This window comes from Anolis sagrei, chromosome X, assembly GCF_037176765.1.
Source record: "Anolis sagrei isolate rAnoSag1 chromosome X, rAnoSag1.mat, whole genome shotgun sequence".
Taxonomy (NCBI): domain Eukaryota; kingdom Metazoa; phylum Chordata; class Lepidosauria; order Squamata; family Dactyloidae; genus Anolis; species Anolis sagrei.
The window spans coordinates 10,300,379-10,320,396 of NC_090034.1; the positions used below are offsets into that span (position 1 = coordinate 10,300,379).

At 45.7% G+C, this 20,018-nt stretch overlaps 1 protein-coding gene across 2 annotated transcripts in view; it reads left to right on the forward strand.

The window, feature by feature from the left end:
* The first annotated feature begins 1,217 nt into the window (after window positions 1-1,217).
* Window positions 1,218-20,018, forward strand: part of LOC137094812 (transmembrane protein 184A-like) — a 40,709-nt gene continuing 21,908 nt past the window's right edge. The window contains exons 1-2 of one of the 2 annotated variants that reach the window (XM_067460655.1): window positions 1,218-1,614; window positions 4,095-4,130. In XM_067460655.1, coding sequence (XP_067316756.1) covers window positions 1,255-1,614; window positions 4,095-4,130 — 396 coding nt within the window. In that variant the 5' untranslated portion in view covers window positions 1,218-1,254. Of the gene's footprint in view, window positions 1,615-4,094; window positions 4,131-16,077; window positions 16,383-20,018 lie in introns of those variants that run through there. The other variant, XM_067460656.1, reaches the window with a different exon arrangement.

Consider the following 20,018-nt stretch of genomic DNA (forward strand, 5'->3'; position numbering starts at 1 on the left):
TTGGCAGAATTCTATCATTGGTTGGGTTCAGAATGCTCTTTGAATATAGGTGAACTATATTTGTTGTTGTTTATTTGTTCAGTCGCTTCCGACTCTTTGTGACCTCATGGACTGTGGGAGTTGAAGAGCTACCTGTCGGCCGTCACCACCCCAGCTCCTTCAAAGTCAAGCAGTCACTTCAAGGATGCCATCCATCCATCTTGCCCTTGGTCGGCCCCCGTTCCTTTTTCCTTCCATTTTCCCCAGCATAATTGTCTTCTCCAAGCTTTCCTGTTTTCTCATGATGTGAGCAAAGTACTTCATCTTTCTCTACTATCCTTCCCTCCAATGAGCAGTCAGGCTTTATTTCCTGAAGTATGGACTGGTTGGATCTTCTCGCAGTCCAAGGCACTCTCAGAACTTTCCTCCAGCACCACAGTTCAAACTTTCCTCCAAGATCACAGGTGATCTATAAATCCCAGCAACTACAACTCCCAAATGTCAAGGTCTATTTTCCCCAAACTCCACCACTGTTCACATTTCAGCATATTTAGTATTCATGCCACATTTGGTCCAGACCCATCACTGTTTGAGTCCACAGTGCTGTCTGGATGTAGGTGATCTACAACTCCAATACTCAAAGTCAATGCCCACCAAACCCTTCCAGTATTTTCTGTTGTTCATGGGAGTTCTGTGTGCCAAGTTTGGTTCTATTCCATCATTGGTGGAGTTCGGAATGCTCTTTGATTATAGGTGAACTATAAATCCCAAACAACAAAATCAATCCCCTCCAACCACACCGGTATTCAAATTTGGGTGTATAGGGTATTTATGCCAAATTTGGTCCAGTGAATGAAAATACATCCTGCATATCAAATGGTACGATTCGTAGCAAAATTACAGTTATGAAATAGAAATGAAAATAATGTTATGGTTGGGAGTCACCACAACATGAGGAACTTATTTATTTATCATGTCAGGGGTGACGCAAGACAGTTGTATTGCATTAAAAAACATGAGGAACTGTATGAAAAGGTCACTGGCATTAGGAAAGTTGAGAAACACTGCCTGCTTTGGAGTGCTATCCAGAATAATCCAAGAAGACATCTGGATGGTCAACTGGCTAGGAAACTGGCTTCGGGAGTTGGATTCCTAACCTCTATCCAGAGTAACCCAGCCAGATCTGTAGATAGATAGATAGGCAACAGGTTGGGAAACTGGCTCCGGAAGTTTTCTAGGAGGCCAAGCTTCCTCTTTGGAGTGCTGTCCAGAGGAATGAAGTGCTGCTGGCATGGAAATCCGTCCACTGACAACAAACAAGCTCGTCCAAGGCTGCCTCCTGTCAATCTGGATTGTCCTGAATGTCGAGTCTGTTGGACGCCCTGCAGCGTCGGAGTCGGGTTCTTCTTCTTCCTCGGAAAGGCCTTTTCCGCTGAGACTGTGGCTAAGCCAAGGCCACGGAGGCCGGGGAAGGTGGAGCCTCTGGGGGAAGGAAGGCAGGCAGGGATCCAGGTGGAGGTGCGGCCGGGGGAGGGCTCTCTGGGGCCGGCGAGAGGAGGAGGAAGCGAGCCCAGCGCCGCCACACTTCCTGGAGCCGTGCGCCCTTGGAGCGCCTCTCGCCGGCGCCTTCCTCAGGTGGGTCCACGCGGGACTAGAGGTCTTGAGGGACGCGGGAGGGCCGAGCCCGTGGATCCGGCGACAAGGAGCCAAGGTAGGACTAGAGAACAGCCCTTCCCGTGGGCGCTGGAGAGAAGGAAAGAGCGAGGCGCAAACGGTGCGTTTTTACGCACAGAACTTTTTTACAGCATCCTTGCTGTGCCTCCTGGAAAGTTCCCTTCTTCCTCAAGTGCCTTGAAACACCATCCAGAGTGTCAGGCAGAGCCCACGGGATCCACATCCAAGCTGGGGTGGGAGGAAAAGGGAAATGAAACCCAGGAAATAAGCCTTGGAAGTTCACATACCTTTGGAGAGTTTGGATTCCCACCCAATGCGCCCTGGAGAGGTCAGGAAGGTTTTCATACCCTGAGAGGAACTGGGAGGCTTTCCTCTCCTTTGGTTTTGTTTGTTTTCTAGGTAGGATGCCTTACTCCTTTCCTTTGGCCCTCCCTTATAGATTTAGATTGGGAAATCGACTTTACAGACTGCAGGAAATAAGTGTTGACAGTTTGGACTTGCCTTGGAGAGGTCTAGGAAGTGTTGGGACCCCCTAAGACTGACTGGAAGAGTTTCTTTGGGGTTTTATTTGTTTTCTAGGTAGGAAACCTTACAATGTATTGTCGAAGGCTTTCATGGCTGGAATCACTAGGTTCTTGTGGGTTTTTTCGGGCTATAGGGCCATGTTCTAGAGGCATTTCTCCTGACGTTTCGCCTGCATCTATGGCAAGCATCCTCAGAGGTAGTGAGGTCTGTTGGAATTAGAACAATGGGTTTATATAACTGTGGGATGGCTGGGGTGGGGCAAAGAGCTCTTCTCTGCTGGAGCTAGGTGTGAATGTTTCAACTGACCACTTTCATTAGCATTTGAAGGCCTGGCTGAGCCTGGGAAAATCTTTTGTTGAGAGGTGTTAAGATGTGCCTGGTTGTTTCCTCTCTGCTGTTTTGCTGTTGTAATTTTTGAGTTTTTTTAATACTGGTAGCCAGATTTTTTTCATTTTCATGGTCTCTTCCATACACTTTCCCATCTATACTCCTTTATATATGTTTACAGAGCTTAAGGAAATAGTTTTAAAGGGATTTCAGGTCCTAGAACAGTGTTTCTCAACCTTCCCAATGCTGCGACCCCTTAATCCAGTTCCTCATGTTGTGGTGACCCCCAACCATAAAATTATTTTTGTTGCTACTTCATAACTGTAATGTTGCTACTGTTAGGAATCATAATGTAAATATCTGATATTTGGTGATATTCTCATTCACTGGACCAAATTCGGCACAAATATCCAATATGCCCAAATCTGGTTACTGGTGGAGCTTGGGGAAAATAGACCTTGACATTTGGGAGTTGTAGTTGCTGGGATCTATAGTCACCTACAATCAAAGAGCATTCTGAGCCCCACCAATGATAGAATCAGGCGAAACTGCTGATTCAGGACTCCCATGCCTTGAAGGCATTCACTGGAGTGAGCCCCTCTCCAGCCTCACATGCTCTCCCTCACCCATGCATGTACATCACACTGCCATGCACTGAGCATGCCTGCTCTCCTCTCCCCACTTGGAGTCTCAAAAACAGCCCTCCCCTTGGCTGAGAAGCCAACTGAGAGGCCAACCAATAACAGCAGAGGAGGGATTTTGGTGGGAGGATTCACCATCTGTTTCAAAAAAAGGAAGAGATAGATAGTCAAAGAGATCTTAAGCTCAGTTCTTGTGGGGTTTTTTCGGGCTATATGGCCATGTTCTAGAGGCATTTCTCCTGACGTTTCACCTGCATCTATGGCAAGCTTCCTCAGAGGTGAGGTCTTAAGCTTCTTTACCAAAAGGGTTCCTAAGACCATCAGAAATATATGTTTTCTGGTATCTTTTGGTGACCCCTCTGAAACCCCCAAGCAACCACTGCTTAGAAACTTACTTGAGTGTTCCTTCCAGACAGAGCTGGGGATGTGTCTTCATTTTGGTTAGGGTGATGTTGGAACAACGACTCCTACTCCTGTTGGTTCTTCTTCCTCTTCTTCCTACCCCTCTTCTTCTTCTTTCTCCTTCTTTCTATTATCTCTTTGATTGAGACGTGATGCAGAATGTATGTTTGGGAACTTAATAGTCCCCAAAAGCAATGCTTCCGAACACCCTATTTTTTCACTCCCACGGAGCCCTACCTCTGTTGTCCCCAATGCCTTTCTCTGCCCACCTAGAACCCATTTCCTCAGAGAAGATGGGTTTGACTTGCTAGGTGCCCAGAAAATCCTTGTGTGTGTTTTTAACATCTTATAACAGATATTCTCCCAAAAGAACCAACTTTTAGATGCCTCAGCTTAGGGAGTTTTCAAGTGTATGTTTCTATGTGTGTGTGTGTGTGTTTATTTAAATCATTGCATAAGTACCTAGTTTTAATCTATTTTGGAGAAGTCAAGGAGGGAGTGCGCTATGCAAACAAAACATAAAAGCTGCTCTTATTATCTTTTTAGGGTTGTAATGTGAGCGGAACCCAGGGCTCAGGAAAGGTAAGCACATTAATTTTATCTTATGAGTGCCACAGTTTCACTGTTCTGGTGGTTTGATGGGTTTAATATGTTTGCTGCATTTTAACCCTTCTGGGTTGCCAGCGAGAACTTGCTTTTTAAAATATTAAAGCCAACCCATTACATTTTGGATTCTGTTGGTTAATCCTTATGAGAGTAGACATTGAATCACTTGTTGGGTCAACATCATTGATTTGTGGCCTGTACAACCTGTGGCCCTCCAGATGTTTTGGCCTCCAACTTCCAGAAACCCTAGCCAACTTGTTCAATGGCCAGGAATTCTGGGAGTTGGCGGCCAAAACAGCTGGAGGACCTCAGGTTGTCCAAGCCGGATTTAGGGTCTAGTCAAGACTACCACTAGAATTTAGGCCATAAATTCTTCAGTGAGTTGGCCTTGAGTTAAAAATGTGTGGCTGCTGTTCAGTACTTATAGAATCCTAGAGTTGGAAGAGACCTCATGGGCCATCCAGTCCAACTCCATTCTGCCAAGAAACAGGATAATCTCATGCAAAGCACCCCCTACAGATGGCCATCCAGCCTCTGTTTAAAAGCCTCCAAAGAAGGAGCCTCCACCACACTCCAAGGCAGAGAGAGAGAATTCCACTGCTCAACAACTCTCTCACACAGTTAGGAAGTTCTTCCTAACGTTCAGGTAGAATCTCCTTTCCTGTAGTTTGAAACCATTGTTCCATTGCGTCCTAGTCTCCAGGGCAGCAGAAAACAAGCCTGCTTCCTCCTCCCTGTGACTTTCCCTCACATCTTTATGTATGGTTATCATGTCTCCTCTCAGCCTTCTCTTCTTCAGGCTAAACATGGCCAGCTCCTTAAGCCACTTCTCATAGGGCTTGTTCTCCAGACCCTTGATCATTTTAGTCGCCCTCCTCTGGACACATTCCAGCTTAGAGTCAATATCTCTCTTGAATTGTGGTGCCCAGAATTGGACACAATATTCCAGGTGTGGTCTGACCAAGAGAGGGGGAACATGACTTACCTAGATCTAGACAACATTATACTCCTATTTCTGCAGGTCAAAATCCCATTGGCTTTTTTTTGCCGCTGCATGACATAGTTGGCTCACATTTAACTTGTTCCCCACAAGGACTCCCAAATCTTTTTCGCCCATTCTGTATCTTTGCATTTCATTTTTTTCTGCCTTAGCATATAGGAAGCTGGTATATATGGAATCCAGCCCTTTGGGTCATCTCCCTAAAGATTGTCCATACTGTTTGGTAATTCAGAATTTCAGAAGGAAGTTTAGATAATCTGGGCTGGATCCTCTTAGAATTGACCCTGGGATATTAAAGGTGCAAAGCAAATATTTAGGTATTGTATTGTCGAAGGCTTTCATGGCCGGAATCACTGGTTGTAGGTTTTTCCGGGCTATATGGCCATGTTCTGGAGGCAATTTTTCTCCTGACGTTTCGCCTGCATCTATGGCAAGCATCCTCAGAAGTAGTGAGGTATGTTCTAAACTCTATGTCTGTTCCAAGAGCTGGCTCAGTTTAATCCGCAGAACTTCCAATGAGTAGATACGTATAAGATTTACAATTAAAAGGCCATTTGTGGTTGAATAATTTGCATGGCAAGATAGAGTTGGACTGGATGGCATCTGTAGGAAGACCGGGACATCCTTAGGGAGACCAAAGTGCTTGTTTATAAAGCTATTGTGCTCTCAATCCTGCTATACACCTGTGAAACGTGGACTGTCTCCAGACGTCACACTCAACTCTTGGAACGATTCCATCAGTGTTGCCTCCAAAACATCCTGCAAATCTCGGGAAGACAGGCAGACAAATGTCAGCGTGCTGGAAGAAGCAAAGACCACCAGAATTTAAGCGATGCTCCTACGCCATCAACTCCACTGGACTGGCCATGTTGTCTGAATGCCTGATCACTATCTCCCAAAACTGTTACTCTACTCCTAACTCAAGAATGGAAAACATAATGTTGGTGGATAGGAAAAGAGATTAAAAGATGTGCTTAAAGACAACCTTAAAAACAGTGTCATAGGCACTGAGAATTGGGAAGCCCTGGCCCTTGAGCGCTCTAACTGGAGGTCAGCTGTGATCAGCAGTGCTGCTGAATTCAAAGAGGCACAAATGGAGGGCAAAAGGGAGAAATGTACCAAGAGGAAGCTGCATCAAGCCAACCCTGACTGGGTTGCCTTCCATCTGGAAACTGATGTCCTCACTGCGGGAGAACATGCGGATCAAGAATAGGGCTCCACAGCCACTTTAGGGACCCACCGCCAAGACACTACACTTGGAGGCCCATCATCCTTGGGCTATGAGAGATTGCCTAAGTAAGTGGTGCCTCAATAAACTACAACTCAGTTCAATAGAATTCCAATTCTGGGCACCACAATTCAAGAGAGATATTGACAAGCTGGAATGTGTCCAGAGGAGAGTGACTAAAATGATAAAGGGTCTGGAGAACAAGCCCTATGAGGAGCGGCTTAAGGAGCTGGGCATGTTTAGCCTGAAGAAGAGAAGGCTGAGAGGGGATATGATAGCCATGTATAAATATGTGAGAGGAAGCCACAGGGAGGAGGGAGCAAGCTTGTTTTCTGCTTCCTTGGAGACTAGGACGCGGAACAATGGCTTCAAACTACAAGAGAGGAGATTCCATCTGAACACGAGGAAGAACTTCCTGACTGTGAGAGCCGTTCAGCAGTGGAACTCTCTGCCCCGGAGTGTGGTGGAGGCTCCTTCTTTGGAAGCTTTTAAACAGAGGCTGGATGGCCATCTGTCAGGGGTGATTTGAATGCAATATTCCTGCTTCTTGGCAGAATGGGGTTGGACTGGATGGTCCATGAGGTCTCTTCCAACTCTTTGATTCTATGATTCTATGAGCCATGGCAGTAAAAGTGGTGTCAAACTGCATTCATTCTAGAGCAGAGATGTCGGATTTGTTGTCCTTCAGCTGTTTGGGCCTCCAGTTTGTCCATTGGCTAGGAATTCAGGGAGCTGATGTTCAAAACACCTGGGGGGGGGGCACAAGTTTGACACCACTGTTCGAGAGTGTAAACACATCCCTTTAAACAGGAATCATGGGAAATGTAATCTGAAGGGCCACGTGATCCCCATCCCGCTGTATAGCTTGATCCTCATTTCCAGAGCTATGAATAAAGAAAGCACAATTGAAGTCTTGGCAGACCGTGCAAAAAGAATCTGCGAACCACACCTTCTCCAAGATGAACTGAACCACCTCAACTGGGCTCTCCAGACCAATGGAGACTCCACCTCAGACATCAGAAGAGCTGCAAGACAACCGAGAACAAGCCGCGAGAGTCAAGATGAAGATCCACCCAGAGGAAAAGTGTTCCTGCCATACATCAAGGGAACCACTGACCGCAGAGGGAAGCTGATGAGGAAACACAACATACAAACCACTTACAGACCCACCAAGAAAATCCAACCAATGCTACGTTCAGCAAAGGACAAGAGGGATCCTCTCACCTCTGCAGGAGTCTACCACATACCATGCAGCTGTGGATAAGTCTACAGAGGGACCACCAAACGCAGCACCCAGACACGCATCAAGGAACATGAAAGGCACTGCAGACTACTTCAACCAGAGAAGTCAGCTATAGCAGAGCACCTGATGAACCAACCTGGACACAACATATTATTTGAGAACACAGAAGTGCTGGACCACTCTCACAACCACCATGTCAGACTACACAGAGAAGCCACTGAAATCCACAAGCATGTGGACAATTTCAACAGAAAGGAAGAAACCAACAACCAACAAGCCACGAGAGTCAAGATGAAGATCCTCCCAGAGGAAAAGTGTTCCTGCCATACATCAAGGGAACAACTGACCGCAAAGGGAAGAACAAAATGAAAATGAACAAAATCTGGCTACCAGTATTAAAAAACTCAAAAATTACAACAGCAAAACAAGAGAGGGGAAACAAACAGGCACATAAAATCACTCTCAACAAAAGATTCCCCCAGGCACTCCCAAGCCATTTAATGCTAATCAAGGTGATCAGCTGAAACATTCACACCTAGCCACAGCAGACAAAAGTCCTTTGTCTCACCCTGGTCATTCCACAGATATATAAACCCATTTTTCCTACTTCCAACAGACCTCACTACCTCTGAGGATGCTTGCCATAGATGCAGGCGAAACGTCAGGAGAAAAATTGCCTCCAGAACATGGCCATATAGCCTGGAAAAACCTACAACAACCCAATAACGAAATCATTTAGAACCTGCAGAATCCTCCTCTTAGGGAACGAACACAGGAGCCTGTTTCATGCGGATCTGCCTGAGCACAAATATCATTCAGGTATGCAAAGTGCTCATTTACATGATGTTCCATGCGTCTGGAAATGCCAGCCTTAATAATATCTTTTGCACAGAGGAGCCACACTGAAGTAGAAGAGAAACTCATTGAATAAATACATGTTAACCGCCCTCCTTGTAACTGATTAATTCACCGATGAGCTTCAAATGAAGGGTATGTTATCTAGAGGCAGGTGCTATTTTGAGATGCTCTCCAATAAAAGATACAGATTCTCTTGAATTAAATAAGGCAGGCAAATGCCTTTATTCCCTGGAGAACAAAGTCAATGTTGTTCGAATCAGAAGGGAGACGGAAGGTGCTTTGAGAATCAGCAGAGAGGAATCAAAAGAAAATAACCTGTGCCTGAAAGGCCTATCAGTCTAAGCGTGTTTCCTGAAAACTGCAAGAATTTACTTCTGAATAAACACATTTGGGAACTTGCTATTAAGTTGCATCACTTGAGAGAGAGAAGAGGAGGAGGAGAATCACAGAATCATAGAATCAAAAAGTTGGAAGAGACCTCATGGGCCATCCAGTCCAACCCCCTGCCAAGAAGCAGGAATATTGCATTCAAATCACCCCTGACAGATGGCCATCCAGCCTCTGTTTAAAAGACCTCCTGGGCCATCCAGTCCAACCCCATTCTGCCAAGAAGCAGGAATATTGCATTCAAATCACCCCTGGCAGATGGCCATCCAGTCTCTGTTTAAAAGCTTCCAAAGAAGGTGCCTCCACCACACTCCAGGGCAGAAAGTTCCACTGCTGAACGGCTCTCACAGTCAGGAAGTTCTTCCTCATGTTCAGATGGAATCTCCTCTCTTGTAGTTTGAAGCCATTGTTCTGCGTCCTAGTCTCCACGGAAGCAGTAAACAAGCTTGCTCCCTCCTCCCTGTGGCTTCCTCTCACATATTTATACATGGCTATCATATCTCCTCTCAGCCTTCTCTTCTTCAGGCTAAACATGCCCAGCTCCTTAAGCCGCTCCTCATAGGGCTTGTTCTCCAGACCCTTGATCATTTTAGTCGCCCTCCTCTGGACACATTCCAGCTTGTCAATATCTCTCTTGAATTGTGGTGCCCAGAATTGGACACAATATTCCAGGTGTGGTCTAACCAAAGCAGAATAGAGGGGTAGCATGACTTCCCTGGATCTAGAAACTATGCTCCTATTGATGCAGGCCAAAATCCCATTGACTTTTTTTGCCGCCACATCACATTGTTGGCTCATGTTTAATTTGCTGACCACAAGGACGCCAAGATCTTTTTCACACATACTACTCTCGAGCCAGGCATTGTCCCCCATTCTGTATCTAGAAAAAGAGAGAATGTGTGTGTGTGTGAGAGAGAAGCTGTACTGGTGTGAGCCAACCTGTCTAGCATGGACATCCGTAGGGAGAGCAAGGTGCTTGTTTATAAAGCCATTATCCTCCCAACCCTGCTATATGCCTGCGAAACATGGACTGTCTACAGACGTCACACTCAACTCCTGGAACGATTCTATCAGTGTTGCCTACAAAAAATCCTGCATATCTATAGGGAAGACAAACAGACAAATGTCAGCATGCTGGAAGAAGCAAAGACCACCAGCATTGAAGCAATCCTCCTCTGACATCAACTCCGCTGGACTGGCCACGTTGTCCAAATGCTCAATTACCGTCTCCCAAAGCAGCTATCCTACTCTGAACTCAAGAATGGGATACGTAATGTTGGTGATCAGGAAAAGAGATTTAAAGATGGGCTTAAAGCCAGCCTTAAAAATTGTGGCATAGACAACAAGAGCTGGGAAGTCTTGGCCCTTGAGCGCTCTAACTGGAGGTCAGGTGTGACCAGCAGTGCTGTGGAATTCAAAGAGGCACGAATGGAGAGCAAAAGGGAGAAAGAGGCCAAGAGGAAGGCACGTCAAGCCAACCCTGACTGGAACCGCCTTCCATCTGGAAACTGATGTCCTCACTGTGGGAGGAGATGCAGATCAAGAATAGGGCCCTACAGCCACTGACGGACCCACCGCCGAGACATCACATCTGGAAGACAATCATCCTCAAGTTACGAGGTATTGCCTAAGTAAGTAAGTAAGCTGGAAATGCTCAGAGTTCCTTGCCTCTCATTCTGTTTCAGATCAGAGCAAACAAGGCTTTGGGTGTGCCTCTGGCAGCACGTGTTCCTTATTTACTAGCGATTTGGTGAGCAAGTAGGTAAAAGGGGATGCTTTGCTGCTACATGGCAATCTCATGAGTGGGAAGCACACGGATGGAAAAGGTGCTCTGCTTTGTGAGTCCAGATTTCTCTTGACTCTGTCTCAGTAGTGGATGGTGGCATTCATCTCAATTGGATGTTCAGTGGTTCAGACTGCTTGAAATAGCGGAGGCAGCATGCTGGGGAACTCCTTCCTGCTGGGCCAGTTTTTGTACCTTGGAATGAATGTTTCTGGGTGTTTTCCCTCCAGCCCAGAAGTTTCCTTTTTCACCCTTGGCGATTGTGAAAATATATTTCAGAAAGCCGCAGAATATATTTCAGAAATTCCACAGATATATAAACCCTTTTTCCTAGTTCCAACAGACCTCACTACCTCTGAGGATGCTTGCCATAGATGCAGGCGAAACGTCAGGAGAGAATGCCTCTAGACCATGGCCATATAGCCCGAAAAAACCTACAACAACCCAAGGTATATTGTGTTGATGTCAACATCCAGCTTTTTGGTCCCTGGATGGTTGTGCTTAAATCCAGCCACAGGGGGTGCTGTCGCTCCATCCTCTATAATGACAAGCCTTCAGGACTTCCTCCTTCCATTTTGGTCACCTGGCATTTTCTGATCTTTTTTATGGTGTCCCCCGCTTGTTTAAGCGGTACCTAATTTCGCTAATTATAGCTCAAGCTGTTTTCGAACTGCATAGGTCAACACTAAGCTGGGTTTGACAGTCGGCAGCTCACACTGACCTGGGGCTTTGAACTGATAACCTTTTGGTTGGTATATCTTATCCTTGCTGGTGATTTTCCAGCTGTGCTAAACCCCGACCACTTCTTGCAGACCACATGGTTGGGAACCACTGGACTAAAGATTAAGCTTGCTCTTGTGGAAGCCACATAGATCCAGATGATGAAAGTTAGGGAGATCACAGTGAAATCCACAATTCATAGCACAACAAATCGCATATCTTTCAACTCTCCCATTTTGGCAGAGACAGCCCCAATTAATCCTTTGTTATCCAATCCTTTAAACACTTATCGGAAGCGAGTTTCTGAGTTTGGGGTCCCCACTGAGACAGTGGATCTCAGAGCCGTGGTTGTCTCATACATGGAGATACACTCTGCTAGATAGTCTCACCCTGGACCACATAGAGATTTACAATATCCAGAGTGAGGGGGAAAGAAAAGTATATATCTCCCTCATTTGTTAAGCCTTGTGTATTCTATCGTTCTGTAGCTGATGCTTAATTTATCACGACTTCACAAGGCAACCTTTGTAATACCATTCTTGGAACATCACCAGTCCACATAAACTGAGAAGGGATGTCCCAAATCTAAGGTTTTGGTACTGAAATTCTTTGGAGAAGACCATATTTGGTAACCCTTATGTCTCTCACTCCTGTCTCAATGTTTTATTTTTCTATGCAATGTGTTTCCTTTTGAGAGTGTGAAATATACCTGCAGTTTGGAGCAGTGGGTTACAACTCTGGAGATGAGGGCCACTTGGTTATGGAAACCCTCAAGCAAGCCATGCTCTCTCAGCCTCAATTGCAGAACCCCCTCTGAACCAATCTTGTTTAGAAAACTCCATGAAAGAGTTGCTTTACAATTGCCATAAGTCAGAAATGACCTGAAGGCACACAACAGTAAACAAAGCTCTATGGAACTGCATTCAACCAGGTAGTTTCCCTCAGCCTCACTCAGAAAGTGGAACAGCTAGCTCCAAGGCCGGTTTCACAAACGTTGCCTGTTGTGTGAACAAGCCCTTGGTATTCACCATAACTTTGGAATAGACAGCAATACTTGCAATACCTATTATGTGGATGCGGTGTTTATTTTCTCATGGTTAATAACCCTTTAATAGTCCATAGAGCCTTAGTACTGGATCGTTTTTGCCAAACTGACGCTGGAAATATGCTAATCTGAAAGGAACTGAGAAAAGGGTCATTAGTTTTATATGGAAGTGGATCACTTGGACGCGGAGACTAGGAAATGGAGACTAGGACGCGGAAAAATGTCTTCAAACTACAAGAGAGGAGATTCCATCTGAACATGAAGAACTTCCTGACTGTGAGAGCCATTCAGCAGTGGAACTCTCTGCCCTGGAGTGTGGTGGAGGCTCCTTCTTTGGAAGCTTTTAAACAGGGGCTGGATGGCCATCTGTCAGGGGTGCTTTGAATGCAATATTCCTGTTTCTTGGCAGGGGGTTGGACTGGATGGCCCATGAGGTCTCTTCCAACTCTTTGATTCTATGATTCTATGACTTAAGTAGACTCCCTATCCACTAGCACTGCGTTCCTCCTTCTCTTCCTCCTTCCCTTAAAGCAGTGGTTCACAACCTGTGGTCTATGGACCACCAGTGGTCCACAAGAACTAAAATATGGTGCAGGGCCTCATTACTACACTGTTGCAACAAGAGTGACTGGTCTCGCGAAGTTGTCTTATAGTGCCGAAGCTTATTAAGTATGGTTTTCTGTGGGTGAGCAGATAGCGACTACTGGATGGCATATGTTCTGTATCAGAAACTAGACCTGAGGTGGTCTATCCAATGTAATTTTCTGAATCAGCGTCCCAAATAACTAAAACAGTGTTTCTCAACCTGTGATCAGCCACATTAACTTACATGTCCTTTTAGAGCAGCATTTCTTAACTTGGAGGTCGAGACCCCTGGGGGGCGTTGCGAGGGGGGTGTCAGAAGGGTTGCCAAAAACCTTCAGAAAACACAGTATTTTCTGTTGGTCATGGGGGTTGTGTGGGAAGTTTAGCCCAATTCTATCATTGGTGGGGTTCAGAATGCTCTTTGATTGTAGGTGAACTATAAATCCCAGCAACTACAACTCCCAAATGTCTATTTCCCCCAAACTCGACCAGTGTTCACACTTGAGCATATTGAGTATTCGTGACTAGTTTGGTCCAGATCCATCATTGTTTGAGTCCACAGTGCTCTCTGGATGTAGTTGAACTGCAACTCCAAAGCTCAAGGTCAATGCCCACTAAACCCTTCCAGTATTTTCTGTTGGTCATGGCGGTTATGTGTGCCAAGTTGGGTTCAGTTCCATCATTGGTGGAGTTCAGAATGCTTTGATGGTAGGTGAACTATAAATCCCAGCAACTACAACTCCCAAATGACAAAACCAACCCTCCCCAATCCCACCAGTATTCAGATTTGGGCGTACTGGATATTTGTGCCAAATTTGCTCCAGTGAATGAAAATACATCTTGTATATCAGATATTTACATTATGATTCCTAACAGTAGCAAAATTACAGTGATGAAGTAGCAACGAAAATAATTTTATGTTTGGGGGTCACTACAACATGAGTAACTGTATTAAAGGGTCGTGGCATTAGCAAGGTTGAGAAACACTGAACTAAACTGAATCTAAAGTTGACCAAAAAATACTTCATAACCCTTTTGGTACTAATGTTGGAGAGTGGAAGTAGTCCCTGGTCAAAGTGGTCCCTGCTCAAAAAAGGTTGGGAACCACTGCCTTAAAGGGACAGGTCATAGAATCATAGAATCATAGAGTTGGAAGAGACCTCTTGGGCCATCCAGTCCAACCCCCTGCCAAGAAGCAGGAATATTGCATTCCAATCACCCCTGACAGATGGCCATCCAGCCTCTGTTTAAAAGCTTCCAAAGAAGGAGCCTCCACCACACTCCGGGGCAGAGAGTTCCACTGCTGAACGGCTCTCACAGTCAGGAAGTTCTTCCTCATGTTCAGATGGAATCTCCTCTCCTGCAGTTTGAAGCCATTGTTCCACATCCTAGTCTCCAAGGAAGCAGAAAACAAGCTTGCTCCCTCCTCCCTGTGGTTTCCTCTCACATATTTATACATGGCTATCATATCTCCTCTCAGCCTTCTCTTCTTCAGGCTAAACATGCCGAGGTCTTTAAGCTGCTCTTCATAGGGCTTGTTCTCCAGACCCTTGATCATTTTAGTCGCCCTCCTCTGGACACATTCCAGTTTTTCAATATCTCTCTTCAATTGTGGTGTCCAGAATTGGACACAATATTCCAGGTGTGGTCTAACCAAAGCGGAATAGAGGGGTAGCATTACTTCCCTGGATCTAGACACTAGGCTCCTATTGATGCAGGCCAAAATCCCATTGGCTTTTTTTGCCACCACATGACATTGCTGGCTTATGTTTAACTTGCTGTCCATGAAGACTCCAAGATCTTTTTCACACATACTGCTCTTGAGCCAGGCATCCCCCATTCTGTATCTTTGCATTTCGTTTTTTTCCTGCCAAAGTGGAGTATCTTGCATTTGTCCCCGTTGAACTTCATTGTGTTAGTTTTGGCCCATCATCTCTCTAATCTGTCAAGATCATTTTGAATCCTGCTCCTGTCTTCTGGAGTATTGGCTCTCCCTCCCAATTTGGTGCCATCTGCAAACCTGATGATTATGCCTTCTAACCCTTCCTCTAAGTCATTAATAATCTGTGTACTTGCCCTTGTGCAATTATCTTATGAAGTGGACCACTGGGATTTTCTGCGCTGTTGGTTTTATATAAAAATCGAGTTTTTTTCTGTAGTGAGCTTAGTCAAAAGCAAACCGCTGCATCCTCTCCTAGATGGTGACTCTTTCCTTCTTAATAATTTTTGCCATCTTAGTCACTCTGATGGCCGAAAGCGAGGAGGAGCTGAGGAGCCTTCTAATCAAGGTGAAAGAAGAAAGCGCAAAAGCTGGGTTGCAGCTAAACGTCAAAAAAACCAAGATTATGGCAACAAGAATGATCGACAACTGGGAAATAGAGGGAGAAAATGTGGAGGCCGTGACAGACTTTGTATTTCTAGGCGCAAAGATCACTGCAGATGCAGACTGTGGCCAGGAAATCGGAAGACGCTTCCTTCTTGGGAGGAGAGCAATGTCCAGTCTCGATAAAATAGTGAAGAGTAGAGACATCAGACTGGCAACAAAGATCCATTGCCTAGTCAAAGCCATGGTCTTCCCTGTAGTCACCTACGGATGTGAGAGCTGGACCTTAGGGAAGGCTGAGCGAAGGAAGATCGATGCTTTTGAACTGTGGTGTTGGAGGAAAGTGCTGAGAGTGCCTTGGACTGTGAGAAGATCCAACCAGTCCATCCTCCAGGAAATAAAGCCCGACTGCTCACTGGAGGGAAAGATACTAGAGACAAAGTTGAAGCACTTTGGCCACATCATGAGGAGACAGCAAAGCCTAGAGAAGGGAATTATTCTGGGGAAAGTGGAAGGCTAAAGGAAGAGGGGCCGACCAAGGGCAAGATGGATGGGTGGCATCCTTGAAGTGACTGGACTGACCTTGAAGGAGCTGGGGGTGGTGACGGCCGACAGGGAGCTCTGGCGTGGGCTGGTCCATGAGGTCACGAAGAGTCGGAGACGACTGAACGAATGAACAACAACAACAACATCTTAGTCACACTTGGACATTTATTGACCACACATGTCTCCAGTCCCATCTGTGAAATGTTGGAGGGCACGTGACACCTCTAGTACCGGAGGAAGGATGACTCTTCTGCATTGTACCAAAGCATAGTCATAAAGTAAACAAGGAAAGGAACTATCCCATGGACAGGGAGTGGAACGGTTGTCCCTTCCTATGTCCTTTCCCACTGTGCCATTGCCAACCCAGTGGGATCTTTGCAGAGTGGTTAATGTTTATATGCCATGGATCGTGCCATGGCATATCAGCTCCCTGTTTGTTATAGTCAACTTGTGTTCACTAGGCTGGGCATATTATTCCACAGGAGAGCTTCATGGTCAGCTTCCACTTTGGTAATTTCAGATTCTTCTCTGTCTTTTTTCTATATTTAAATGTTGGGAGGTGATCTCTGAACTGCTTCTCCTAGCTATCGAGTAGTTGTGGGTCTTTTGAGTTGTGGTTTTGTCTTCCCTCCGTTACCATCTGTTCTGGGCAAGAAGGGCAGTATTTTTAGACTCTGCTATACTTCTGAGTTCGAGGCATAAGGCGCTCACTTTCTGCAAAGTTGAAATGTTTGGGGTGAGTATGTTTGTTTACCATAGGGAGGGGAAAAGAGGCAGAAATTGGAAAATGCAATTCCTTCAGTAGAAACAGAATGAGAGCAGTGGGTTGTTGTAGGTTTTTTTGGGCTATATGGCCATGTTCGAGAGGCATTTTCTCCTGACGTTTCGCCTGTATCTATGGCAAGCATCCTCAGAGGTAGTGAGGTCTGTTGGAAGTAGGAAAAAAGGGTTTATATATCTGTGGAATGACCAGGGTGGGACAAAGGACTCTTGTCTGCTGGAGCTAGGTGTGAATTGTTTGGGGTGAGTATGTTTGTTTGCCGTGGGGAGGGGAAAAGAGGCAGAAATTGGAAAATACAATTCCTTCAGTAGAAACAGAATGAGAGCAGTGGGTTGTTGTAGGTTTTTTCGGGCTATATGGCCATGTTCTAGAGGCATTTTCTCCTGACGTTTCGCCTGCATCTATGGCAAGTATCCTCAGAGATAGTGAGGTCTGTTGGAACTAGGAAAGTGGGTTTATATATCTGTGAAATGACCAGGGTGGGACAAAGGACTCTTGTCTGCTGGAGCTATGTGTGACTGTTTCAACTGACCAGCTTGATTAGCATTTGATTGCCTGGCAGTGCCTGGGGCAATCTTTTGTTGAGAGGTGATTAGATGTCCTTGTTTGTTTCCTCTCTGTTGTTGTGCTGTTCTAATTTTAGAGTTTTTTTTAATTCTGGTAGCCAGATTTTGTTCATTTTCATGGTTTCCTCCTTTCTGTTGAAATTGTCCACATGAGAGCAAATATCTCAGTCTTGCAAAGTCTGTGAAAACAGAATTAAAAAAACTGGAAAAAATGCTTGGAAAAGATTTAGGGTTCCAACTTATGACAAAGTGTGCCCCCCTAAAATTCTGACTTTTCCAAACTCTGGGACCTAGGAATATCTTCCTATCACAGCTGCAGAGTTTGAAGGCTTTAACACAGGCATGGGCAAGCTTTCTAACTTGGGGGCCGCATGGTGGGCTGGAATGGGGTGGGTAGGCCAGGAGGAAGAGGGCTCTCCCCTTCCTCATTCCATTCAGAGGCAGAAAGTGAAGCAAAAATGGGAAACGTTTGGATCCCAAAAGGGTTGGCCTTGGTCAGGATGAGATGCTGGATGGGAGAGAAAAAGTGTATCCATTACACTCTGTATTGCCTACTCTTGATATAGAATCCTAGAGCTGGAAGAGATCCCCAAAGGGCCATCCAGTCCAACCCCCCTGCCGTGCAGGAAGGCACCATCAAAGCACTCCCAATAGACCGCCTCTGTGGAAAAGCCTCCAGAGTAGGAAACTGCGCCACAATCCCGAGGGCAGTTCCACACATTGACTTTAATCTGGGCGCAATCAGGAGAATGAGAAGGAGGTAAGGAAGGGAGGGAAGGAGGAAGAGGGAGAAGGAGGAAGGAAAGAGGGAAGGAAGAACAAAAGGGTGGAAGGGAAGGATTGAAGGAGAAAGACAGGGAGGTAAGGAAGGGGGAAGGAAAGAGAAAGGATGGAGGGAGGAAGAGAAGGAAGGAAGAGAGAAAGAGAGGGGGGAAGGAGAGAGGAGGGAAGAGGGAAGGAAGGAAGAAAGGGTGGAGGGAAAGAGAAAGAGAGGAACGAAAAGGTGGGAAGGGAAAGTGGAAGGAAAGAGAGAAAGAAGGGAGGGAGGGAGGAAAGAGAAAGAAAGAGAGAGGGAAGGAGGGAGGGAGGAAAGAGGGAAGGAAGGACAAAAGGGTGGAAGGGAAGGATGAAAGGAGAAAAAGAGGGAGGTAAGAAAGGGAGGAAGAAAAGGAAGGAAGAGAGGAAAGGGAAGGAAGGAGGAAAGGGTGGAAGGAAAGGATGGAAAGAGAAAGAGAGGGAGATAAGGGGGAAGGGAAAGTGGAAGGAAAGAGAAAGAAGAGAGGTAGGGAGGAAGGAAAAGAGGAGAAAGAAAGAGAGGAAGGAGGGAGGAGGGAGGGAAGGAAGGGAGGACAAAAGGGTGGAAGGGAAGGAGGGAAGGAGAAAGAGAGGGAGGATAAGGAAGGGAGGGATGATGGAAAGAGGAAGGAAAGAGAGAAAGGTGGGAGGGAAGAAAGAGGGAAAGAAGGAAGAAAGAGGGGAGAGGGAAGGAGGGGAAAGAGGGAAGGAAAGGATGGAAAGAGAAAGAGAGGAAGGTAAGGAAGGGAGAGATGGAAGGAGGAAGGAAAGAGAGAAAGAAGGGAAGGAGGAAAGAGGGAAAGAAGGATGAAAGGGTGGAAGGATGGAAGCAGAAAGAGAGGGAGGTAAGGGAGGGAGGGAGAGAGAGATGGAAGGAGGAAGGAAAGAGAGAAAGAAGGGAGGGAGGAAGAGAAGGAAGGAAGGAGGGAGGAAAGAGGGAAGGAGGGATGAAAAAGTGGAAGGGAAAGATGGAAGGAGAAAGAGAGGGAGGTAAGGGGGGAGGGAAAGTGGAAGAAAAGAGAGAAAGAGGGAAGGAAGGATGAAAGAGTGGAAGGGAAGGATAGAAGGAGAAAGAGAGGGAGGTAAGGGAGGGAGGGGAGGAAGAAGGAAAGAGAGAAGGAAGGATAGGATGTTGAGGGGGAGGAGGTCCTGAGAAAAGTGCCCAAGGGGCCACATCCGGTCACCCCCGGGCTTGAGTTTGCCCATACCTGCTTTAACTGGTGAATGAAAGACCCATCCATTGTCATAAGATGGCAAACTTTCATTAATGCTGCAAAAGGTTAAAATGTGTGACCCAAAATGTGTTGGGAGTGTATTAAAATGAGCTTTTTCTTCAAAGCACAAGCAGTAGCTTTTGTTTATGACCCAATGCTTTCTTTTATGAATTTGGATTGAGGATGTAATGATGGATATATTCTACTAAATATCAGCCTTGATTAAATTAGTTAAGGATTGCAAGGAGACCTGAGTAATCAGCTAATGAATTGACTATATTTTTTAAAGGTCGGATGCTTTCATTATTGTTAGGGCTGCCATCTTTAAGCAGTTAATTAGTGAGATGAGTTGCTTTTTAAATGAATTGTCATTAGGCAATTCATATTTTAAAAACCCTCTAAAATCATAACAGTAATAATGCACAACACACAAACACAGGGGAACTCCAGACAAGAAACAATCAGGGACAACTAATCACCTCTCAACAAAGGATTCTCTCAGGCAGTAGGAAGCCAGACTTTGAAACTGCTGGGACATTAAATGCTAATCAAGCCGGCCAATAGCAACATTCACACTTGACACAAACAGACAAGAGTTCTTTCTCCCAACCTGGACATCATTCCACAGATATATAAACCCCCGTTTCCTAGTTTCCAACAAACCTCACAACCCCTGAGGATGCCTGCCATAGATGCGGGTGAAACGTCAGGAGAGAATGCTTCCGGAACGTGGCCATACAGCCCGCAAAACTTACAACAACCTAGCAATTCTGGCCACGAAAGCCTACGA